At 35.1% G+C, this 18,992-nt stretch overlaps 2 protein-coding genes across 4 annotated transcripts; one reads left to right on the top strand and one right to left on the bottom strand.

Moving 5' to 3' along the window:
- Nucleotides 1-652: 652 nt before the first annotated feature.
- On the bottom strand, nucleotides 653-8,362 carry LOC129882289 (serine/threonine-protein kinase ATG1c-like). Its single transcript, XM_055956526.1, has 13 exons — nucleotides 7,727-8,362; nucleotides 6,872-6,992; nucleotides 6,693-6,751; nucleotides 5,823-5,887; nucleotides 5,509-5,602; nucleotides 5,346-5,426; nucleotides 5,117-5,225; nucleotides 4,817-4,889; nucleotides 4,401-4,732; nucleotides 3,913-4,271; nucleotides 2,010-2,304; nucleotides 1,406-1,476; nucleotides 653-1,138 (listed from the first exon to the last, which is right to left on the bottom strand). Exons 1-13 carry the CDS (start codon nucleotides 7,976-7,978, stop codon nucleotides 899-901), a joined length of 2,151 nt encoding a protein of 716 aa, XP_055812501.1. The 5' UTR covers nucleotides 7,979-8,362; the 3' UTR covers nucleotides 653-898.
- A 2,704-nt stretch (nucleotides 8,363-11,066) lies between these two features.
- On the top strand, nucleotides 11,067-18,769 carry LOC129882290 (PRA1 family protein A1-like). 3 transcript variants are annotated; one of them, XR_008765740.1, is made up of 8 exons: nucleotides 11,067-11,340; nucleotides 12,158-12,198; nucleotides 12,307-12,385; nucleotides 14,926-15,012; nucleotides 15,088-15,176; nucleotides 15,303-15,374; nucleotides 15,456-17,261; nucleotides 18,366-18,769. XR_008765740.1 is itself a non-coding variant. In XM_055956528.1 (8 exons), the coding sequence occupies exons 1-7, from the start codon at nucleotides 11,183-11,185 to the stop codon at nucleotides 15,557-15,559; spliced, it is 630 nt and encodes a 209-aa protein (XP_055812503.1). In that variant the 5' UTR covers nucleotides 11,067-11,182; the 3' UTR covers nucleotides 15,560-15,578; nucleotides 18,372-18,769. The 3 variants fall into 3 exon arrangements, 2 of the variants coding, with proteins under 2 accessions (XP_055812503.1, XP_055812502.1); XM_055956528.1 differs by having other exon boundaries at nucleotides 15,456-15,578; nucleotides 18,372-18,769; XM_055956527.1 differs by having other exon boundaries at nucleotides 11,068-11,340; nucleotides 15,456-15,578.
- Nucleotides 18,770-18,992: the final 223 nt, after the last annotated feature.

Raw genomic sequence — 18,992 nt, 5'->3', positions numbered from 1 at the left:
ATTATATGGGAACAAATGAATAACTAGATCTAAATTCCTCTTCTGAGTTCTAACCATAGAAACTTTATATGTAAACTACTTTATTTGTTTTGAAAATTGTCATTCCGAAAGATTTTAAAAAGGAAGAGATAAAAGAGCTGGATAACTAAACGAGTGATAAAACTGGGAATTTTATTATTTTAGGTTCTCTTATTCAAGAATATGGTACTATGGTTGACAATGTGTATTTATTACTTCACAATTGAACTACTGTTATTGGCAATATCAAATACTTACCATATAAAAACTTGAACGAAGCTTTTAAAGATAAGTAATAATATCCACTTAAAAAAGAAATAAAGTAACGAAGTTGCCTTTTATATGCACCAAATAAATTACTAGAGTAACACAGAAAAAAACAAACTAAATCACCATATCACAAACACGCAAAACCAACACATCAACATACCCAATGTGGAATTCCACAAGTGAGGTCCGGAGAGAATAGGATGTACGCAGACCTTATTCCTACCTTTCTGGAGGTAGAGAAGTTTCTGACAGACCTTTGACTCAAAAAAAGTGAAATCAAAGCATTATTGTAAAGATATAGATATCTGAAGCATACACACTAGTCTTTAGAAAAGATGGATATCAGCTAACAAACAGCTCAATGTGCTGAGAGAGGCTTTGCCTCGAGATGAATATAAGGAGATGGTCAAGGGGAATTGAAATTTTCTTGAAGAAAGAGAAACATAACGTTACAAGCATTAAATAAAATGAGTTGCTATTTTTCCTTTTTTTTTCTTTTTTTCCTTCTCACTTTAAATTGCTAAAAGAATAACTGTACAGACAAAAGAATTTTACAGAGTAAAGACACTGAAATGTTATCGTCGTTTGTATTAACAGCTCTCTCTCCTCCTTATGGAGAGCAGTGTTGATCTTCACACTTGAGCAGAGCCATCATTTGAGACTTTGAAATGCTTTGCCTGTTATTAAGGCCATCAATGTAATTTTGAAGCCTATAACGATCCGAGTTTGTTAGAGAAAATGGAGGGTTTAAAATCAGAGATGGGGCTTCCACTTGAAGGAATGCTAACAACCGCACAGCTTTTGAATAAAACACGACTGCATTTTCAGTCCGACTCATGTACTCATCAACCTGCCACAGTATCATAACTTCTTGTAAATGCTTACTGTAATATTAGGTCTCGTTAAACAAAAACCTTAACAGGTAGGGACTGTTGTCTTCTGAAAGGAAAAAGACGAAGCATCTGAACCAGGAGTAGTAGAAGACAAGGATATCACGCACACGAAAAAAAGTTTCTGATTCCCTCTGTCCTAAAGTTTTATAATGAAAGTCACTTTGTTTATGTTCGACTTCAATTCAACAAAAACACCAGGATAGACCAAGATAAAGAACACTTACAGCTCCCTTTCTACCCAAAGCCAGGGCAGATTGAAATATCATCTCCATTGCATCTGGAACCTCTGTATTTCCTGAGAAAAACAACAGCACAAGCAAGCTCTTTAGTTTTTCATCTAAGACCATAAAAAGGCAGTCCTATGCATCATACTCAAGTGAAAAATGAATATATTCTTATGCCAAAGTACCTAGGATGCTTTGATTGCTTTCAATCACAGTTGTAAAACAATAGCTAAGAATAATATTTGATGCACATAAACATGAAAATAACAAGTATCAACTACAAGCTCAACACATGGCTAAGTTATTTTACAGTAACTTGCATAATTTGGTAAAACTATGTTGTTGTATAATTTGGTAAAACTTCTTCTTATCTATCTGAATAAACCATCAAGATTACTTGCATAGTTCTGTCTTAATAGTAGCTGCGGAAGTAGAAGTTTGCCAGGTGTATAGGAACTCATAAATTATTGCAGTAGAATAGATAGAGGATACAGGAAACAAGTGTCACAAGCACAGTTACAGCATAATACATAAAGCACATAGAGATTGAAGAAAAAGGGGAGGGATACAGGACAAATTGACGGTAGTTAGTCAGACAATATACCAGGCTCTATATGTTTGGCAAGTTCCTCTGCGTTACCAACTTCACCAAGAAATGCTTTTTCAATATGAGAACACACATTCTCCGGCCCCAAAATGTTACTAGAATCAAGATGCTCTTTTATGCTAAGACTAACTTGAACTTTCTTCATGATTTCCTTCAATCTGATCGTTTCTTGGCTCGGACTTCCTTCAATTGCTGATGCCGCTTGTGTATGACAAATATCCAAAGCTTGCTTCCATATAGCAAGAATGACTAGCTGAATTGAAAATGCTTCCAGATGCCTGCCTGCTTCAACCTTCAAGAGAAAGCAAGAACTATTAGCAGAAACAAACCAGAAAGGAACCAATAATAGCAAAGATAACAGAACAGTCAGCTAAGCCAAAGATTAATCAGCACAGAGATTTTGAATATAAATCTCTTGAGCATCGAAACTTGGAAGCACATATTAAGACAATAAATATCTCAACAGTAAAAGGTAGAAGACCATAGAGTTAATAATTAACATCATAAGTTCTCCAAGCACTTACAATCACCTGTTATTAGCCAGGTGAATGCAGTGACGATGAAAGGTTAAATAGGATGACACTCACAATGAACAAGGATCGAGATTGATTGAGCTGAAGTTTGGACTATAACTATTGTTTTTGCTGATAAATCCAATGCAGGAATCAAAAGATCTTTTTTTGTCTTGGTTTTTTTCCAGCTCTCTTAAAAGTGAGGCTCAGCAGTGGTCAAACTTGCAAACTAGCTCAGACATTTGCATTTTTGGGTATTTCTTCCTTTTTTTAATAACCGTGGTGTCCGGGCCAGTTTGCGCGCACCTCGACTAATTCCACGGGATACCTGCCAGCAACAAGTACCAACAAGTACCAGGTAACTCTGTCCAGTTCTCAACCCACTTCATTGACCACTAGGTCACACCCTTGGTACCATTTTTAGGGTATTTCTCATTTTGGGGTATTTCTAATTCCATCAAAACTCTGTATTCACCACTTTACACTTTCTAGTAAGTCTGTATCCCAAATAAAAGGTGATCACTATCTGATATAATTTATTCGAGAGGTTTATTGTGCAATACTGTTGATTGGATGTTCTCTATTTTTGTTCCATAAATTAACAATCAATTTTTTTTAGAAGCACAAAGGCATGTAATCAGCGTCTTCATTTTCCTGAACTGGTGAACAAATGAACCTCAGACAGGAATATAAATCAATAAATCACAATGGAATGTTTAAGGGAACAAAGTTTGGCTTCATCAGATTTTGAATACAGCCTTCCGTCTTCTCCTCCTTTTAATTCTAGTTGATGTTTCTTCAGGAACCAAAAAGTTGATTTATGTATGTAAAGAGATCAGCTCATTGCTGAAACCACTGAAGTACACAATAAACCCCACATAATTGTACAAAAGAAAAAAAAAGATGCTTCTCATTCAGCTGCACACCGAGTAAACTATGTCAAAGCAACATATTATAAAAGATGTACATCAAGATATAGATATTCCATGAGATACACGAGGCAAGTAAAATAAGAATAGTTTGTATCAAAGAAAGAACGACATAAATTAGAATAATCTAATCAAATTTTGTTCTATTAAACAATTACAACAACAAACAGCGAAAAGCTAATGAAAAGATCTGCAAGAATATGATAAATTCATATGGATCCAACTTGAGCAAACATTAGACTCCTATATGGGGGTAACCAAATCAATGGTGTAAACAGTAGCAAGGCTGTTACAGAACAACGCTAACGCTCTAAATGAAGCATGGGATCAAAGCTAAAGAAATGGAATGCAGGATCTACAAGAAACTAGGCTAGAACTTATTCTTTCTTGCACCCCTACATGCTATATCGCACCAAACACACATGAAGCTGTAGAGAAAATGACAATACTTTGAGTTACCTTCTCATTTACTAATTCCATGATAGCAGACGCAGAACGCTGCAGGGACTCTATTCTGGCCATGCCATCAGGAGGCGGCTGCTCCAAACAATTTATGACATCAGCACATACTTGTGAAGCTTCAGGTGCAGATGAGGGACTTTCCAAACTTCCTAAATGACCTATTCTACTAAGTGGAGGGCCACTAATAGGCACCGGGTCACTTGGTCTAGGATCTACTCTCGCAGATGCTTGCAGGGAACAGCTTGATCTGTATGGCATATTGTTAAGCCTAGAAACACCTGCCGAAGAATATGAGTCCATGGGAGGGCCAGAAACAATGACATAGTCCTGATCAATCAACTCGAATGAATCCACCACTGTTGAATGAAGTGAATACCATAATCAGAAAGTTAGTCTTAGCCATATGACTGCAGATCCAAGCAAAACATAAATTTCCTCGAAATTCTAGGGAAAAGGAAATTGGGAGTAGTGTTGCAAAATAGAACCTTTTGAACGAGTAATTGCTTGTCTATGATCCTTCAGATTAATAGATTCCTTCAGGTTCCCTTCTGAATGTCGGTGGCTAGAGCCAATACTATCTGTTTTCCGTGGGGTACTACTAGTAACTTCTTTCCTTTCAGCTTTTGCATCACAAGAAAAACCATAGGACAACCTCTGTGGTAATCTCCCAGCAAATGAAGGACTACCATCAGGACCGCTGGAATCATCATCTAGACTAAAGGGTAGACCATCTTCTTGAAAAGTTTCCTCTGTGCTCCTCGCAGGATAGCCTTCGGATATAGGAAAACCACCTATTACCCTTTGAGGTCTCATAACCCTGCTGGCGATGTCCAACATAAATCAAATCCAAAAGATGAAATAATTTGTAATAACAAGAACTCGAATTCATTGACTACTTTACCAAGACAGCTCATCTGGCTGCTTCTGTGCAAGAAATGGGTGGTTAAAGAACTCTTCAAATGTCAACCGCTCCACTGTGTATTAAGGATACACGAAAGACGAGTTTGAAATTTAATGAGAAATTGTCAGGTAATGAGAATTCTGGATTTATTTTTGTTGAGGTAAATACTAAAAATCATCAGACCTTCTCTATGTGAAAAGTTCGCAATGGCAAAGCGTGTAGGAAACTATGATACAAGTAATCAAGTCTGTGTGTGAAAGATCATATACAGTTGAAATCCAGACCACTCAAATGAAGTACCTGGATAACGGCGCAACAATTTTTTACACAAATCTATGCAGTTAGGACTTAAATTTTTTGCACTTGGAGGAAACTGCAATTCAGTCGACTTCAATATGTTCTGGAGCAACTGCAGCAAGATGGAGGGAGAAAATTTAGAACTTTGTGTCAAGACTTTTAATTTCACTGGACAAATTGAACCTTATAAGTGCCACCAAAAGAAGTTTGCAATGCTTGGAAGATATTAAACCTGGATTTGATTGTTTCCAGTAAAAGGGGTTTTGCCAGTTACAAGCTGAAACAGGATGGCACCGACGCTCCAGAGATCTGCCTGCATTTGCAGCCAAAAGTTAATAGGAACTCGAAATGATATTACTAGACTAAGGATGGGAATCATAGAAAGAGTATATCACCTTTGCATCATACTTCTGAAGTTGCATTATTTCTGGAGCCATGTACAATGGTGAACCGCAAAGTGTTTCAGCAAGACCCCTAGGTTGCAAAGACCTAACAAAAGATAGAGGTGTCACATTATGACTTTTGAGTGGAACACTAAGGAAACATTTAGCTAGTAAGCTTGCAACTTAAATAGAGGGGGGGGGGGGGAGGACAGGAAAATATAGAAAAAGTGTTTCTAATGGAAAATGAACAACTGGAACTCACTTATTCAAAAGGGGGAAGGGGGGGTGCATCAGCAAAAAGACGTTTACCAAATGGAATTCTTTACCTTGCAAACCCAAAATCAGCAATCTTCAAGGTGGAGCGGTCATCATTTGAGGATAAGAGGAGATTCTGTTGGATCGAGACAAAATGAGCAGTCAATGAATTGGCCATTTCCACTAACATTATCATTCAAATTCGCAAAATAATTTAAGAAGTCTTATTATCTCCGAATAAATAAAATATTACCACAGACATGCAAGAACTCAGTCCTAGGATACCAAACAAATTTAGCTCCCTCAACTAGAATCTACTAATTTACTGATATGAATACTACATATCTGTTAAAGGAGACATCTCCTTTGACGCTTTCAGTTTTCCTTTTTTGTCTTTTTGAAGAGTCTTGTCCTAGGCAGATGATTATTCAAACAAATTTAGCTCCCTCAACTAGAATCTACTAATTTACTGATATGAATACTACATATCTGTTAAAGGAGACATCTCCTTTGACGCTTTCAGTTTTCCTTTTTTGTCTTTTTGAAGAGTCTTGTCCTAGGCAGATGATTATTCAAAATCTCTGTATGAGAGATGTGATTGCTACCCGACAATGAAGCAATTTCACACCTCAATTACCTTGGCGTCATGTGAACCATTCCAATCTGTGGTTTATGCACTAAAGCTGCCAAATACTAAGCTCCTGTTGATGATTAATACAACAGATAGCTACAAAAAAGTGCTACGTGGTGCACATGCAGTCGGACAGTCTCTTTGCAGCTAACACAATTTTTAATATTTTTATGCATAGAAACGCTAGCAGGAAAGTCATTAGATGCCCATGAATTTCAACAAGATCAATGGCCAGGATACACCTGAGGCTTATGAGGAATCAGCAAGTTTAAATAAAAATTTACAGTATGTCAGTGGAAGGAAGCGAAACCTGAGGCTTTAGATCCCTGTGGATTAGATTGTTGTCGCGAAGGATTTTTAGACCAGATGCTACAGTAAAGAAATGAACATGACCATTAGTATCTTTGAATTCGTCCAAGAGTAAAAGTTCATTCACTCGACATGTGAAAAAGGGAAGCAACACTAAAGAAATAGAAGGTTCAGACAAACCAAGTTGCTGCATAAAATGTTTCGCAGTTGCTTCTGGAATTCTCCCTTGGCGTTGTTGAATGTACATAGAAAGATCACCTCCTCTGCAGTACTCCAAAACAATATATATTTTTCCCACTTCCTATATCCCATGCATGAGGTTGCATTTAGATCAAAAAGGAAAAGAAAAGACGAGACTCAAACAGAAACACATTCCATTTGTACTTTACACAGATTTGTAATCAGTAACACAGACAGTGCACCCAAAAATGAAAAGTAGAAAAATAAGTGACACGAGACTTGGACTATAGACTAAGCAAAGTAACAGACGATGTCCAAGCAGAGCTTAGATACGTTGTTCACGAGTTTTATGGGGAAGATAAAAAGCTGAATCTGCTCAGTTCTAGTTTCTACGGAAAGCTATACCTATTACTTCCCTGAGATTTAAATTTCATATTCCTTCTATCACGTTTATAGAAACGAAGTTATTCACTTTCTTAATAACAACATCAAGACAACTAAACAGGTAACACATAATGTGCATTTTCTTATTGAGTTCCTTCTTTCAATAGAAGACTTTCACCAACCAGATATTATCTAAAATCCCGAGCAAAATGAGCATAGAATTCTGTACTGCTCAAAGCTCCAAATGCATAAACCTAATATCCGAAGACTCCGTGCATCCACACAACCAGTCAGAAAAAACTCTATTATTTTCAATTGCTCCACACACACACAAGTACCTGAATTTTATCAGTAAGCTACAATTTTACTATGAAGTCTACATTTCTCTTAGCAAAAAGATGCATATTTCATTGATTAACAAACACACAAAAAAAAAAAAAAAAAACTGAAACTGAATTTGACGATACAAACCTCGATCATATCATGCAACCGAATAATATTAGGATGATTGATCTTCTGCAAAATTACAATTTCAGACTTTAGACTCTCCTGAAGCTTATGGTTAAGCCTAGCGGTAACGATCTCCTTTATAGCCACTTCGGTTCCATGAGCTCGGTGCCGAGCATGCCACACCGTCGAGAAAGAACCGGCACCGATTTGCTTCCCTACAACATAATCCCCTACTACAGACCTCCCTCCTCCTCTGCTCATCGATTGAGCCATCTCCACAAAACCCTACCGGAATTTTCCAGACAAGGCCTTATTGGAGAGGTCCACCACCAAACACGGCCCTATCAAAGAAGAAAGTCCACAACGGTCAAATTCAATTGAAAAAGTTGAGAATAACGGAGGTTTTATTGAGCTCTCTATGATTATGGTGATGGTGATGGTGATGGTGATTGAGGTTTGAAATTTGGAAAAAAATAATGATTTGAGTTAATAAAAAAGAGGGAATTAATGGAGTTAATCTTGATTTTAAAGCTTAATTATTTTGGGTTTAATTAATAATTGTATGGGGGAGAAGGATAGTGCTGGAAGGTTTGCTTGAAGTTATGGTCATTGTGGCGTGCGCTTGGTGAACATATTGACTTGAGGGCCTATAGGACAACGGACTTGAAGCGACGTGGTCTATTGCTAACAAGACCACACAAATAGTATTATGTTACACTTCGTCTCAATATATTTATTGTGATTTTAAAAAATAAATATATTAAATTATTTATTATTTATTTAAAAATTTATAAATAAAATAAATATTCAATGAACAAAGCTAATATTTTAGCACATGAATAAAAATAAAATATTTTAATTAATATCTTCTTAGTGAAGGTATAAAGCAGAAAGACCACATATACTTTGAGAAGGAGGGAGGAGAAAAGATATCAAATACACTCTTAATTTGCTATGAAAAATTAACTTCATACTTAAACTAATTTGGCGGTATATTATCGTCATGTACATATTAAAAGTAAATTTAATATCACCTACAAGCTAACGTGACACGAAAAAAGAGGCGTGTTTTGTTGAATTTTTTTTGTTTCCTTTTCCTTTTCTTTGCAAAATACAGTTTTTTGTGATATCCCTCACGCCCCTCTTCTTATTCTTCATCTTCGCAAAATACACTGTTGCGAATATTCTTTTCCGTTTTCTTCAACTTTTTTCTTCTTGTCTTTCTCTATTTCTTCTTCTTCTTCTTTGTATTTCCTCCATGTGCATCAGAGTTTTCCTTGATCACCGCATATCATTATTTCATCCTTTCAATTTTTCAATTAATTTAAAAAATTAAGCTCTAAATTTATCGTTTTCATCCCAAAAATGTTGAAATACGAAAGTATATATCACAATTAAAAATAATACCTTTCAATCATCAAATAAAAAAGAGTCATGATTTTGCTTGGAATTTTTGATGAGAAAATGGAAAATGGATGATGATAGAAAGTAAGAAAATATATGGAATCTGAAAATAAGGGGACTATGGTTAATTTTGTACATCCACTTAGGCGAAGAAGAAGAAATTGGTATTAATGATGGTGGACGTGATGGTTGGTGTTGAAGAAGAGTTACGAAAAAAAAAATTGATTGGTGATGGTAGCTGAATAAGATTTTCTCAGTAAGATGAGAGATGGAGTAGGTGGAGTTTAGTGAGGAAGAAGAAAAATTATTAGAGAATTTTCATGATTAATTGGAGATTAATTAGTGTAAATTATAATTAACAAAAGAAAAGTTAATCATAAAGAAAAATATAATTTCTGACGTTGATTTAGTGTTTGATGTGGCGAGCTAGTGTAAAATAGCACATATTGTGAAAATGATATTATATTTCAGTGATGATATTAAATTCACCTTTAATACGTATAGAGGTGTAATAGATCATTAGTTTAGCTTGAGTGTGAAATCAATTTTTTGGGATAAGTTCAAAATGTGCAACATCTTGCTTCGATTTTTTTAATCTAATGAAGAATAAATTTTAATAACTCAATTAATTAGCTAGTTGAACTATCTTATTAGTAATAGTTTAATTTTCTATCTTATAATCTCTTCTTCCGATTTTTTTTATAAAAATTGACTAAGATTAAAAAATAAAAATAAAAAATCAAAGACAACAACCCTCCCCTCATGGAGGGTTTGTTTAAACTTGGCGAGGATAACTAGAACAAAAAAAAAATCAATGATAGAGGCTTGTTGTATAAATATATGTATAAATGTCTCAAATCAAGCCCTATAAAAGAAACCTCTTCATCTCAAATTCTCTCCATCTTCTTATTATGATCCTCCACTTGATCTTAAAGAAAGAGAAAGAACCTAGAGTCTCAGAAAGGCTTGTAGAAAATTCTAGATTCTTGTAGAGAAGTCTTAAAAGACTTAGAGTTTTCTAAAATTCTTTAGAGTGTGTAGAAAATTTTACAGTAGAGATTTTTTTGTAAATATGGAAGGACTTGTATAATAATTTTTATTTATACTTAGGCCCCTTAGGAATAGTATAAATAAAGATGACATTCATTTATAACAAACAATCCAGAAATCAAGCATTCTTCCAAGTAATACAAAACCTTCTTCATAAAAGCTCTCTTTCTTTCTTACAATCTAGCGTTCCCTTAGCGATTTAGTTTTAAAGGTTTACTTGAGCTTGCAAGATCGTGAAAGATTTATGAGTAAGTTGTCAAATACCGCACAAAAGTCTTAGTTAAAGTCTAAGTACATGACATTCTTCTCATAACATAAATAAGAGAATTCAAAATTTTCATTCATCTTATTAGTGAACACATTTGCTCTTTAGGGCGGAAATGAAATTGACTTTTGAAGAAACGAAATTGGCTTTTCAATTAGTGTCGATTTCCATTGTGAGGGAAAGGGAATAATTTGCCTCTCCGTCCTTCTTGAGTAGTCTCCCATAACATACAAATTCATGTCTTAATCATGAAAATACTCCCAATAATTTATGATTACTAATTTATTGTTCACTTTTATCACATTATAATGATGGATTTTGTGTTGTAAAAAATTATTATTCCACAATTGTATTATTCTAAAATTTTCAATTTTAATATATTCCACCCGAATTTATAAGTGAACTGATAGATAACGCTATTAACACAAATTCCATCTTTGAATAAGAGTATTATTTCTAGTTAGTACGCAAATATTCTTGATAAACTAGATAGGCAAATTCAAGAGTTGTTTTTTCTCTAGGTTGATTGAACAATATATAAAATAAAATAACTATAGATCCGCTGGTCGAACCCGGGCTCAGACATTTTTTTTTTAATTTTAATTTTTTCACAGTGTATAAACACTCCCTTAATACGTCTCTTTTCATCTTCAAACACAATCATTTTTTTTTTTCGAAAATTAAACTCTCCGATCATTTTTTTTCCTTCTGAAAAAACTTCTCTTGCACGAAAAATTTGAATCAATCTAAGGCGAAAAATGGATTGGGGCACCGTCACCACAGAAGATCTGATCGAAGCTCTACGCGAGGTCGACTGGTCATCTCCGCCGCGTCCGCTATCTGAATTCTTCTCCAGATTCACTTTCCCCCGATCTTCATCCAAATGGAACAGTCGACTCAAGTGCAATCTTTACTAGTAAGCTTCTCTCTTTCAGGCAATTGTATGAGCGGATTAACGTTTCAGTTATAGTTTCTAGCTAAAAGTTTCGACTTGATTTGGTTTCTAAATCAACCGACTGCTATTTTCTTCCTAGCTTCAAATTCTTCTAGCAAGCTAGTTCACGAATTAGTGTATGATAGAAGCTTCTATCAGAAGGAATGGAATTAGTGTTCAGCAATTGATTGAATCAGCTAAAATATTCCGAGATGTTCTAATTTTTAATCAATTCAACGCAGGAATTAGCATTTGATAAGTTGATTATTGCTAGATAGTTTTTTTTTTCGAGATCTTATAAATTTTGAATCAAGTCAATTGGAATTAGTGCTTGATAGTATATTGATAGCTAGTGTTTTCAGACAAAATGAACATTGTTCGGATTCGTAAATTGCTTCTGAATTAAGTTTTCATAGAGGTTCTAAGTTTTTAATCAGTTGAATACATGGATTAACGTTTGTTCAGTAGATTAGTTGCTGGTAAAACGTTTCCAGGTTTTCTAAATTTTTTAATAAATTGAATGTAGGAATCAGCGTTAGATAAGTGTGCTGATATCCAAGGTTTGCAGACGGAAATGTACTTTTAAGAAACTACTATTTCACGCTTATTGTCATCAGAATCGGAAATTTTAATTGATAAAAGTTTTTTTTTAAAATTGGTATAGAGCAAAACCCTGAATTGCAGATTACAAGATGAATTGTAAATATTATTACTCAAGTGGTGCTATGGGGTTTGAAACTTGTGGAGAAGCTTTACTAATTCTGGTTCCTTGGATTTTTGTTTTTGTATACGGTTGCAGCTACCGGACAAATTACTTCATTATGATTGTGGCTATTCTTGGTAAGAGACAGATAATCATGTATTGCTCGGTAGAGACTAGAGATTGATGTTTACACTGGGCATTCTCTTTGGACTTATGAATAACTTCATGTGCTTTTTGTATTGCAGCACTGGGATTTCTTAGGAGGCCACTTGCTATTGTTGCTGCTCTTTTGACAACTCTTAGTATTGCTTTCCTAAATGATAGGTATTTTACTTATTGACTGTTACATCCATGAGTAAAAATTTGTTGCATAATCTAATTAGATTTTTGTTTTTTCATCCGAATATTTTTCTTATTAAATCAAGATTTGATTAGATTTTCCTTTTCTGCTTCTGCATACTATGCTAAGTGTTTTTTGGCTTAATATGTTATCATGCTTGCTTACATTGTATAATATTTGGAGAAAGCGAGAGTAACTTCTTTGTTCACGAGGATATGTTTTGGATTAATGGATAGGATTGAGTAATCTGCTGAGTTATTTTTGGACTATTAGATGACATGGTGTTCTGCTTGATGTGAATCAATGTGTTTTCAGCATCAACTTGGATTCGTTATACTTTTGACTGCTGTTAGATTTTCTCTTAGTCCTTTAGATTTTGCTTGTAGACAGAAACTTACATGAATTAGGTTTTTTTTTAAAAAAAAATTCCATTTGGGTAGGTCTTTGCATTATCATCTTTAAAAAACAAACAATAATTGGTTTGGTTAGTAAAATTTATTAGCAAACTGATGTTTCCTTGATATTTCAATCTATAAAAATAGCATATGAGAGAAGATATCATAGCAGTCAAAAGTATTATGAATAAGAATCCAAGTCAAAGCTGAGAAACACATTGATTCACTCAAGCAGAACACCACTAGGGTATGACCTAGTGGTCTATGAAGTGAGTTGAGCACCTTGAGGTCTCAGGTTCAAATCCTAGTAGAGACAAAAATACTAGGTGATTGCTTTCCATATATTCTAGCCTTGGTGGATAGAGTCACCTAGTACTTGTTGCTAGTGGGAGGTGGTAAGTTTCTCGGGGAATTAACTGAGGTGCGCACAAGCTGATCTAGACATTACAATTAAATAAAAATAGTAAGATAATAGAAACCGCAATGATATATTGTCGTAATCTGTGGATACATTAAGCACTATTTAACTTTTTCAACATTGGTGGGAATTAACAATCTTCCTGTCCACATCTATTTTCTGGTTATAAATCAGTTTCCCGTAAAATTGGTATATAAGGTACATTTAACTCTTAGTTCGTTTTTTAGGGATTAATAGCCTACCCCTGCTTTGTTTTTTTGGATAAAGGTATTTCTTAGGTTACTCATTAAGACCCAAAAAAAAAGAGGATATTTGTCTTCACTGTGGTTGTAGATGGATTGCTTGGACTCCCATTAAGGTTCACTTTTCCCTTGCAATGACTAGGTTAACAAGTCTCTATTAATTAATTGTCTTCTCAAAAAGAAGTCCTTGTCCCAAGTTCCCTCAACATTTATGGTGCTTTAGTGAATATGCAGTTTAGATGGCATATCTCTTTTTGCTCATGCAAAAGAGAACATGGGATGTGCCATCTTGGTGGGATAAGACCCTGTTCTTCTCTTTCTTTCTTCCTTTTGCTTATATTTCTTCAGTCATATCTCTTAAGATTGACTTGAACTAACTTACTAAAATATAAAAAGATTTGCTTCATCCAAACCAGATGCTTTTCTAGAGTTAATACTCTGGATTCTAAATAACCTTTTTTGTTTTCTTCGATTCCTTAAAGGGTTGATAATACTCGGTTTAAAATATAGTTAGTTTTTTGGACTTATTGAGCACTAAAACTCAAACGGGGGTTTCTCTTTATATGAACTTTAAGGATAAGGAACTAACATCTCCCCTTTATCCTTGAGCTACCTGCCCTTCAAATGGAAAGAAAGTGAGTAACCATTTGAATTTTTTTTGGAAGCCTCAGCTTTTACCTGGATGCTTTATAGGAAAGTATTTTTCCCTTCCTCTTCCTGGTTGGTAATTTTTTCGTAGGCTGCCCTTTAGCCTTAACCAGAATGAATGTACATTAATGTAGAGTTGATGTCAAGTTTCTGGTGGATGGGTCAATAGTTTTAAGGAATGACTGTTTTCAGCATCAATCTGTGCCCTTGTTCACATTGTCTGCAGCTTATCTCTTAGCATAGAAAAGCATGAGAAACATAAGAGGTCAGTTGGTTCATTCTATTGGAATGATTAATCCCTGTTTGTTTGGTTGGTTGGATAAGAAAAAATAATCATCGTATAATTAATGTAGTGTTTGATTGGTAATGTTAAACTATACCAACACTAAGTTATGTGTGAATCTATGTACTATTTTATGCGGGATAGAATATGGAATAAGAATACGTATATTAACAATGCGTGGATTAAACAATTTAAAGGCAAAAATGCCCTTTTAAAGTAAGTAATTCATGTATAACAATATTTTTTTTTGAAACTGATTCATCATTCATGTATAACAATATTACAACAACTACACCTTAGTTTCAAACAAGCTGAGGCCAGCTATATGAATCATCACTGACCATGTTTCCCATTTAATTCCTGTTTTACAATCTCTTCATTATTTAATCATCACATAATAACCCCTTCATTGTAAATCATGGCATAAACAATACTGTGCATTATAATCCCCACATAACTAACATGTGAATCAAAGCCCCCCCAGCTTTACATCTTATTATTGCATTTTTTTTCATGTCGTTAATATTTGTTCCACCAGTTTCGCAGGCACTTTCAGTGAAAAGGTGACAAGAACTGTCAGGCAGTTTTCTCCTCATTTGGCTGCAAAAATGAGACCTCCACTCATGTAAGTCTGCATGAATTTGAAGTTTTAAAGTAAGCCCGATGCACTACTGATGCTGAAATATATGATCATTTTCAGGCCAGTTATTCGAGGGCGTCCATCTGCTAAACGAGCAATTTTCATTTGTGGAAGGCCTCGTTGGGTGTTTGTCTTGGTATTCTCTCTAGGTATTGGAAGCGTTACGCTCTTTTATTGCTTCATTATTTCTTTCTCTCTATGCTTTCTCTTTACTATCGAAACTTCAGTAGTTTTGATATGAAATGGTGTTGTGCTCCTTTTTCTACATTTTACAGCGAGTTTCTTCCTTTGGTTTGTTTCCTGTGGCCTCTTAACTGTCTTATGGGCATTGGCTATAGGGCTTCTTTGTAAGTACTCTCTTTCTTCTTATGAAATATATTATTCCGAATCCTATGTTTCAGCATGAATAATGATTCTCTCTCTCTCAGCCACTCTTCTTCATGCAAGCTTTAGGACTCCTAATCTGAAGGCTCGCCTTAACACCTTCCGTGAGGAATTCCGAGCTGTCTGGCGCAACTATAGCGAGCTGTAGCTTCCACGGAGTTTTTCGTGTTAGTTACTATCCTGAGCTCTTCCATTATGTTTATTCATTCTTCTTTATGCATGTATGGGCTGTTTGTTTTGTTTTCCTAGTGTCTGTAAATTAACATGGTCTATTCATGCTTGAAATAATTTTACGTTTACTTGTACAATTTTCTGCCCTTGAATGAGCTATTTAGTTTGTATTTCCCTTTGCTAAAACTAAAGAACAACAGTTGTCAAGTTGTATTTTCCAAAACCTCTCTGCAATTTGAAACAAGAAAGTATCTGATTTGATAGCCAGATGACGGTTGATTGAATCACTTGTTACTTCTGCCAAGGAAATGCGGTGCCTCTCTGTTCATTTCCTTCACGTGCTTGCATATCCTTGTTTGGACAAGTATTAAAGAAATTATGTTGTCAAACCTGCTGTTGTGCTTATCGAACCTTTGATGTCGCGATTGACTCAGCCGGAGCATTAGAAAAGCTGGGTATCATGTAAATCTATGAGAGGCTGGATCTACAGGCTATTCAAAGTGCACTTTGAGGAAAGTTGTATTGCTTTTGAGACTGACTGCTTCTGTGGTATAGAGATTGTATTATGAAGAAAATAGTCAAATGAAAGTTATCATGAGAAACTACACGCTAAACTTTTCTCTGGCAAAAATGTTAAAGCATTTTTGAGAGAATCTTGTCCAAGAGATTCTAGGAGCTAAAGAAAATGAAGTTGAAGATGCTTTGCAAGTTGTTCTGAATCACAGAAAATATGAACTAATGAGAACTTCTTCTTCATTAAGTTCCGGCTTAAGACATAGTTTCCCCTTGACCTTGTGGGGCAAAATCCCTTTTACACATCTTTCCTTTACGGAAACCTTTTATACACCAGACATTTCACGGAATGTGTCTAATAGTCACCACTTTTGCTCAATTGGTATGTGCGTCAAACACTAACAAAATAGTGCGTGAAAGGCTTAATTAAGTCTTTACACTTACTTATCAGCAGTCTATATCTGGAGCCAACAAAGCCCAACACTGTTAAAAGGCCCATTTTTACTCCACTTTTGCTTAAATCCATCTTCATCTCCATTGCTATCCATGGAGCAAGCTTCAGAAAGCAGGCTTCCACCACATTTTCAAAACATTAAGAAGTAGATAAAAAATGGTGAAAAAGAGCTGGCCGGTTGTATGAAAAGATGGCAATGAAATGCAAGAAATAGAGGAAACAAAAACCTTCCACAAAGGGGTTGATACAAGAAAATGCAAGAAACAGAGGAAAGAAAGTGGAGAGGAAATAAGTACCCATTTGCTGAATCTGTCATTTCGAACAAAAGAGAAGTTGGACTTTAATTTTACAAGCTCCTTGTTGTAGTAATAGTGTTGCAGTGAAATCTTGTTAAGGGTAAAGTGAATAAGTTCAGCTTGGTGCTTCACAGTAGAGAGAGAGAAGAAGTATATTGGTGGGAATTGTCAAAGGAGAAAAGAGTGTTATTTAGAAATACAGTATGAGTATTGAGCCGCAAAAAATCTACATGAAATCCTACAGGACATGGCCATGTTTACGCCACATAAGTTTTGTAGATTTTAGCAAAAGTGGTGTGTATTATACCCACTTCGTGAAACGTTTAGTAGGTAAAAGGTTCTCCGTTAAGGAGAGGTGTATAAAAGGGATTTGGTTACAAGTTCAGGGGGTAAACTATCCTTATGATTCAAGCATGGTGAGTCACTGTATTATTTATTGTATCTCCCTGGCATTTTATCAGTCAGCTTTAATATATATTTATTGGCTTCATGTTGGCTTTATGCATGCACTATCCCTACGCAGGTAACCTTATGTTTCCGGACCTTTTTGCTAAGTGTTCCTCTTCTGTTGTGGAAACAACTAACATATGTGTTCTAAGTACTGTCAAACCTCGTTATAATGACATTTTACTATAATGGCCTAATTTTCTCCGGAACCGATTTTTCATGTTATGTTTTACTTCTCTATAATAACATTCTACCTATAACTGCAATGCCATTCCTTATAGAAGTACAGTCTATGTAAAATTACTCCCTCTATAACAACCATACTCAAATATTATGTTATTTTGTAAGAAATATAATATATAAAAAAAATATTAAAATATATACGGTAATCATCTTTAATGTCATGAACATAGTAAATTCAAGTATGGATATCTAAAAGGAAAAAATTGTATGTATTTAAGTGGTGCCTATCGGTTATGGTCATAACTTCACGAGAAAGACTTTTTTGCCTTTTTTACATTCACACTCTTTCTAATTTTGCATACTTATGTTTAAAACAGCCAAAAAAGATCTAAACGTCAAATGCCAGTAGACATATATAGCAACACTTCACTATAGCAACCATGAAACTTTCAGACAAACACTGCTACTATAGAGAGGTTTAACTGTATGTCCAAAGAATAATTAATATGGTCTTTAGCATCTTTTGCTTTTTATTTGCTCCTTTGTTGGTGATAATTCCCGGGGTCATTGGATAGTTTCAGGTTTCTCTCCCTCATTTATCAAGCAGTCTTATGCAGTAGCTTTAAAAGAAGTTATTAAATCAGAGCTAGGTCAAAGCAGAGAAGCATGAAACTGTTAGCTCCGTGATTGGCCTCTCTCATTCTATGATTTTATCAATGATCTTATGCAGTTTATTTTTATAAAACTCGTAGTAATATCGCAATTGTCGTCTAAGCATAAAAGCTAATGGCTCCCGGGTAGCTTTCTACTAACTTTTTGTTGACTTGTATTATTGTCCACTGCTATGTTGCGTTGGACTTGTAGTAACAGCCTCTTTGCTATTTGTATAGGAGCAGCAGTTGTGGAAACTTACTATATTGCGCGGAGCTTTATTATAGTGTGGATGGTGCAATCTGTAGTTTTCTTTGACGTGGCAGCTTTCTCAAGTAACGATCTGCGATATCTGCAGATCAGCCACGGGTTGTAAATTTCCTTGAATTCTTACCATATTGTATGGTACTGACTTCTACCATTCATGTACGTTGAAAAATTAGTTTCGGATTTAGGTGCACAGTAAGTATTTCCTAGAAAGTCTGTATTATCAGTCCATTCTTATTGTCTTTGAGAAACTCCTTGCTTCTCTTACTGTTCAAAACTGCAGTAAAGCTGATTTTAGCTTAAAGTTTTTACCTGATCTACTATAAATGTTCCTGGGATGCCTCTTTTCTAAAGAATCCTTTTTCAAATCGTGCTATTGGTGAGCAAGGCTTTGTTTGATTTGTTGTCGACAGCTGCCTCCCCGTATTTTTGTGAGATTACTTGTTTTCTTGGGTATTGGGGGTGCTCTTGTTTTTTCTGGGTTCGTTCTCTTTAACTTGCAATATCTGGCTCTAATTAATCTCTTGGGTTAAGTCTTAGTTAATTGATTTTCTCCTTGCCTTGTAGCAGTAGGAAGAAGTGCATCGTTTACTTGCGTA

Source organism: Solanum dulcamara, chromosome 3 (genome assembly GCF_947179165.1).
Source record: "Solanum dulcamara chromosome 3, daSolDulc1.2, whole genome shotgun sequence".
Classification (NCBI taxonomy): Eukaryota; Viridiplantae; Streptophyta; class Magnoliopsida; order Solanales; family Solanaceae; genus Solanum; species Solanum dulcamara.
Note: the sequence above shows the minus strand (reverse complement) of the source record. Positions and strands in the feature narration are given on the sequence as shown.

Excerpts from the sequence above, each read along its gene's own strand:
- LOC129882289 (XM_055956526.1), bottom strand. The coding sequence starts at position 7,978 with ATGGCTCAATCGATGAGCAGAGGAGGAGGGAGGTCTGTAGTAGGGGAT. Across the intron at positions 5,603-5,822 it reads GCTGATTTTGGGTTTGCAAG|GTCTTTGCAACCTAGGGGTC; the intron begins GTAAAGAATTCC and ends ATCTTTTGTTAG. Across the intron at positions 4,733-4,816 it reads CAGCCAGATGAGCTGTCTTG|GGTTATGAGACCTCAAAGGG; the intron begins GTAAAGTAGTCA and ends CATCGCCAGCAG.
- LOC129882290 (XM_055956528.1), top strand. The coding sequence starts at position 11,183 with ATGGATTGGGGCACCGTCACCACAGAAGATCTGATCGAAGCTCTACGC. Across the intron at positions 15,177-15,302 it reads TGTCTTGGTATTCTCTCTAG|CGAGTTTCTTCCTTTGGTTT; the intron begins GTATTGGAAGCG and ends TACATTTTACAG. Across the intron at positions 15,375-15,455 it reads ATTGGCTATAGGGCTTCTTT|CCACTCTTCTTCATGCAAGC; the intron begins GTAAGTACTCTC and ends TCTCTCTCTCAG.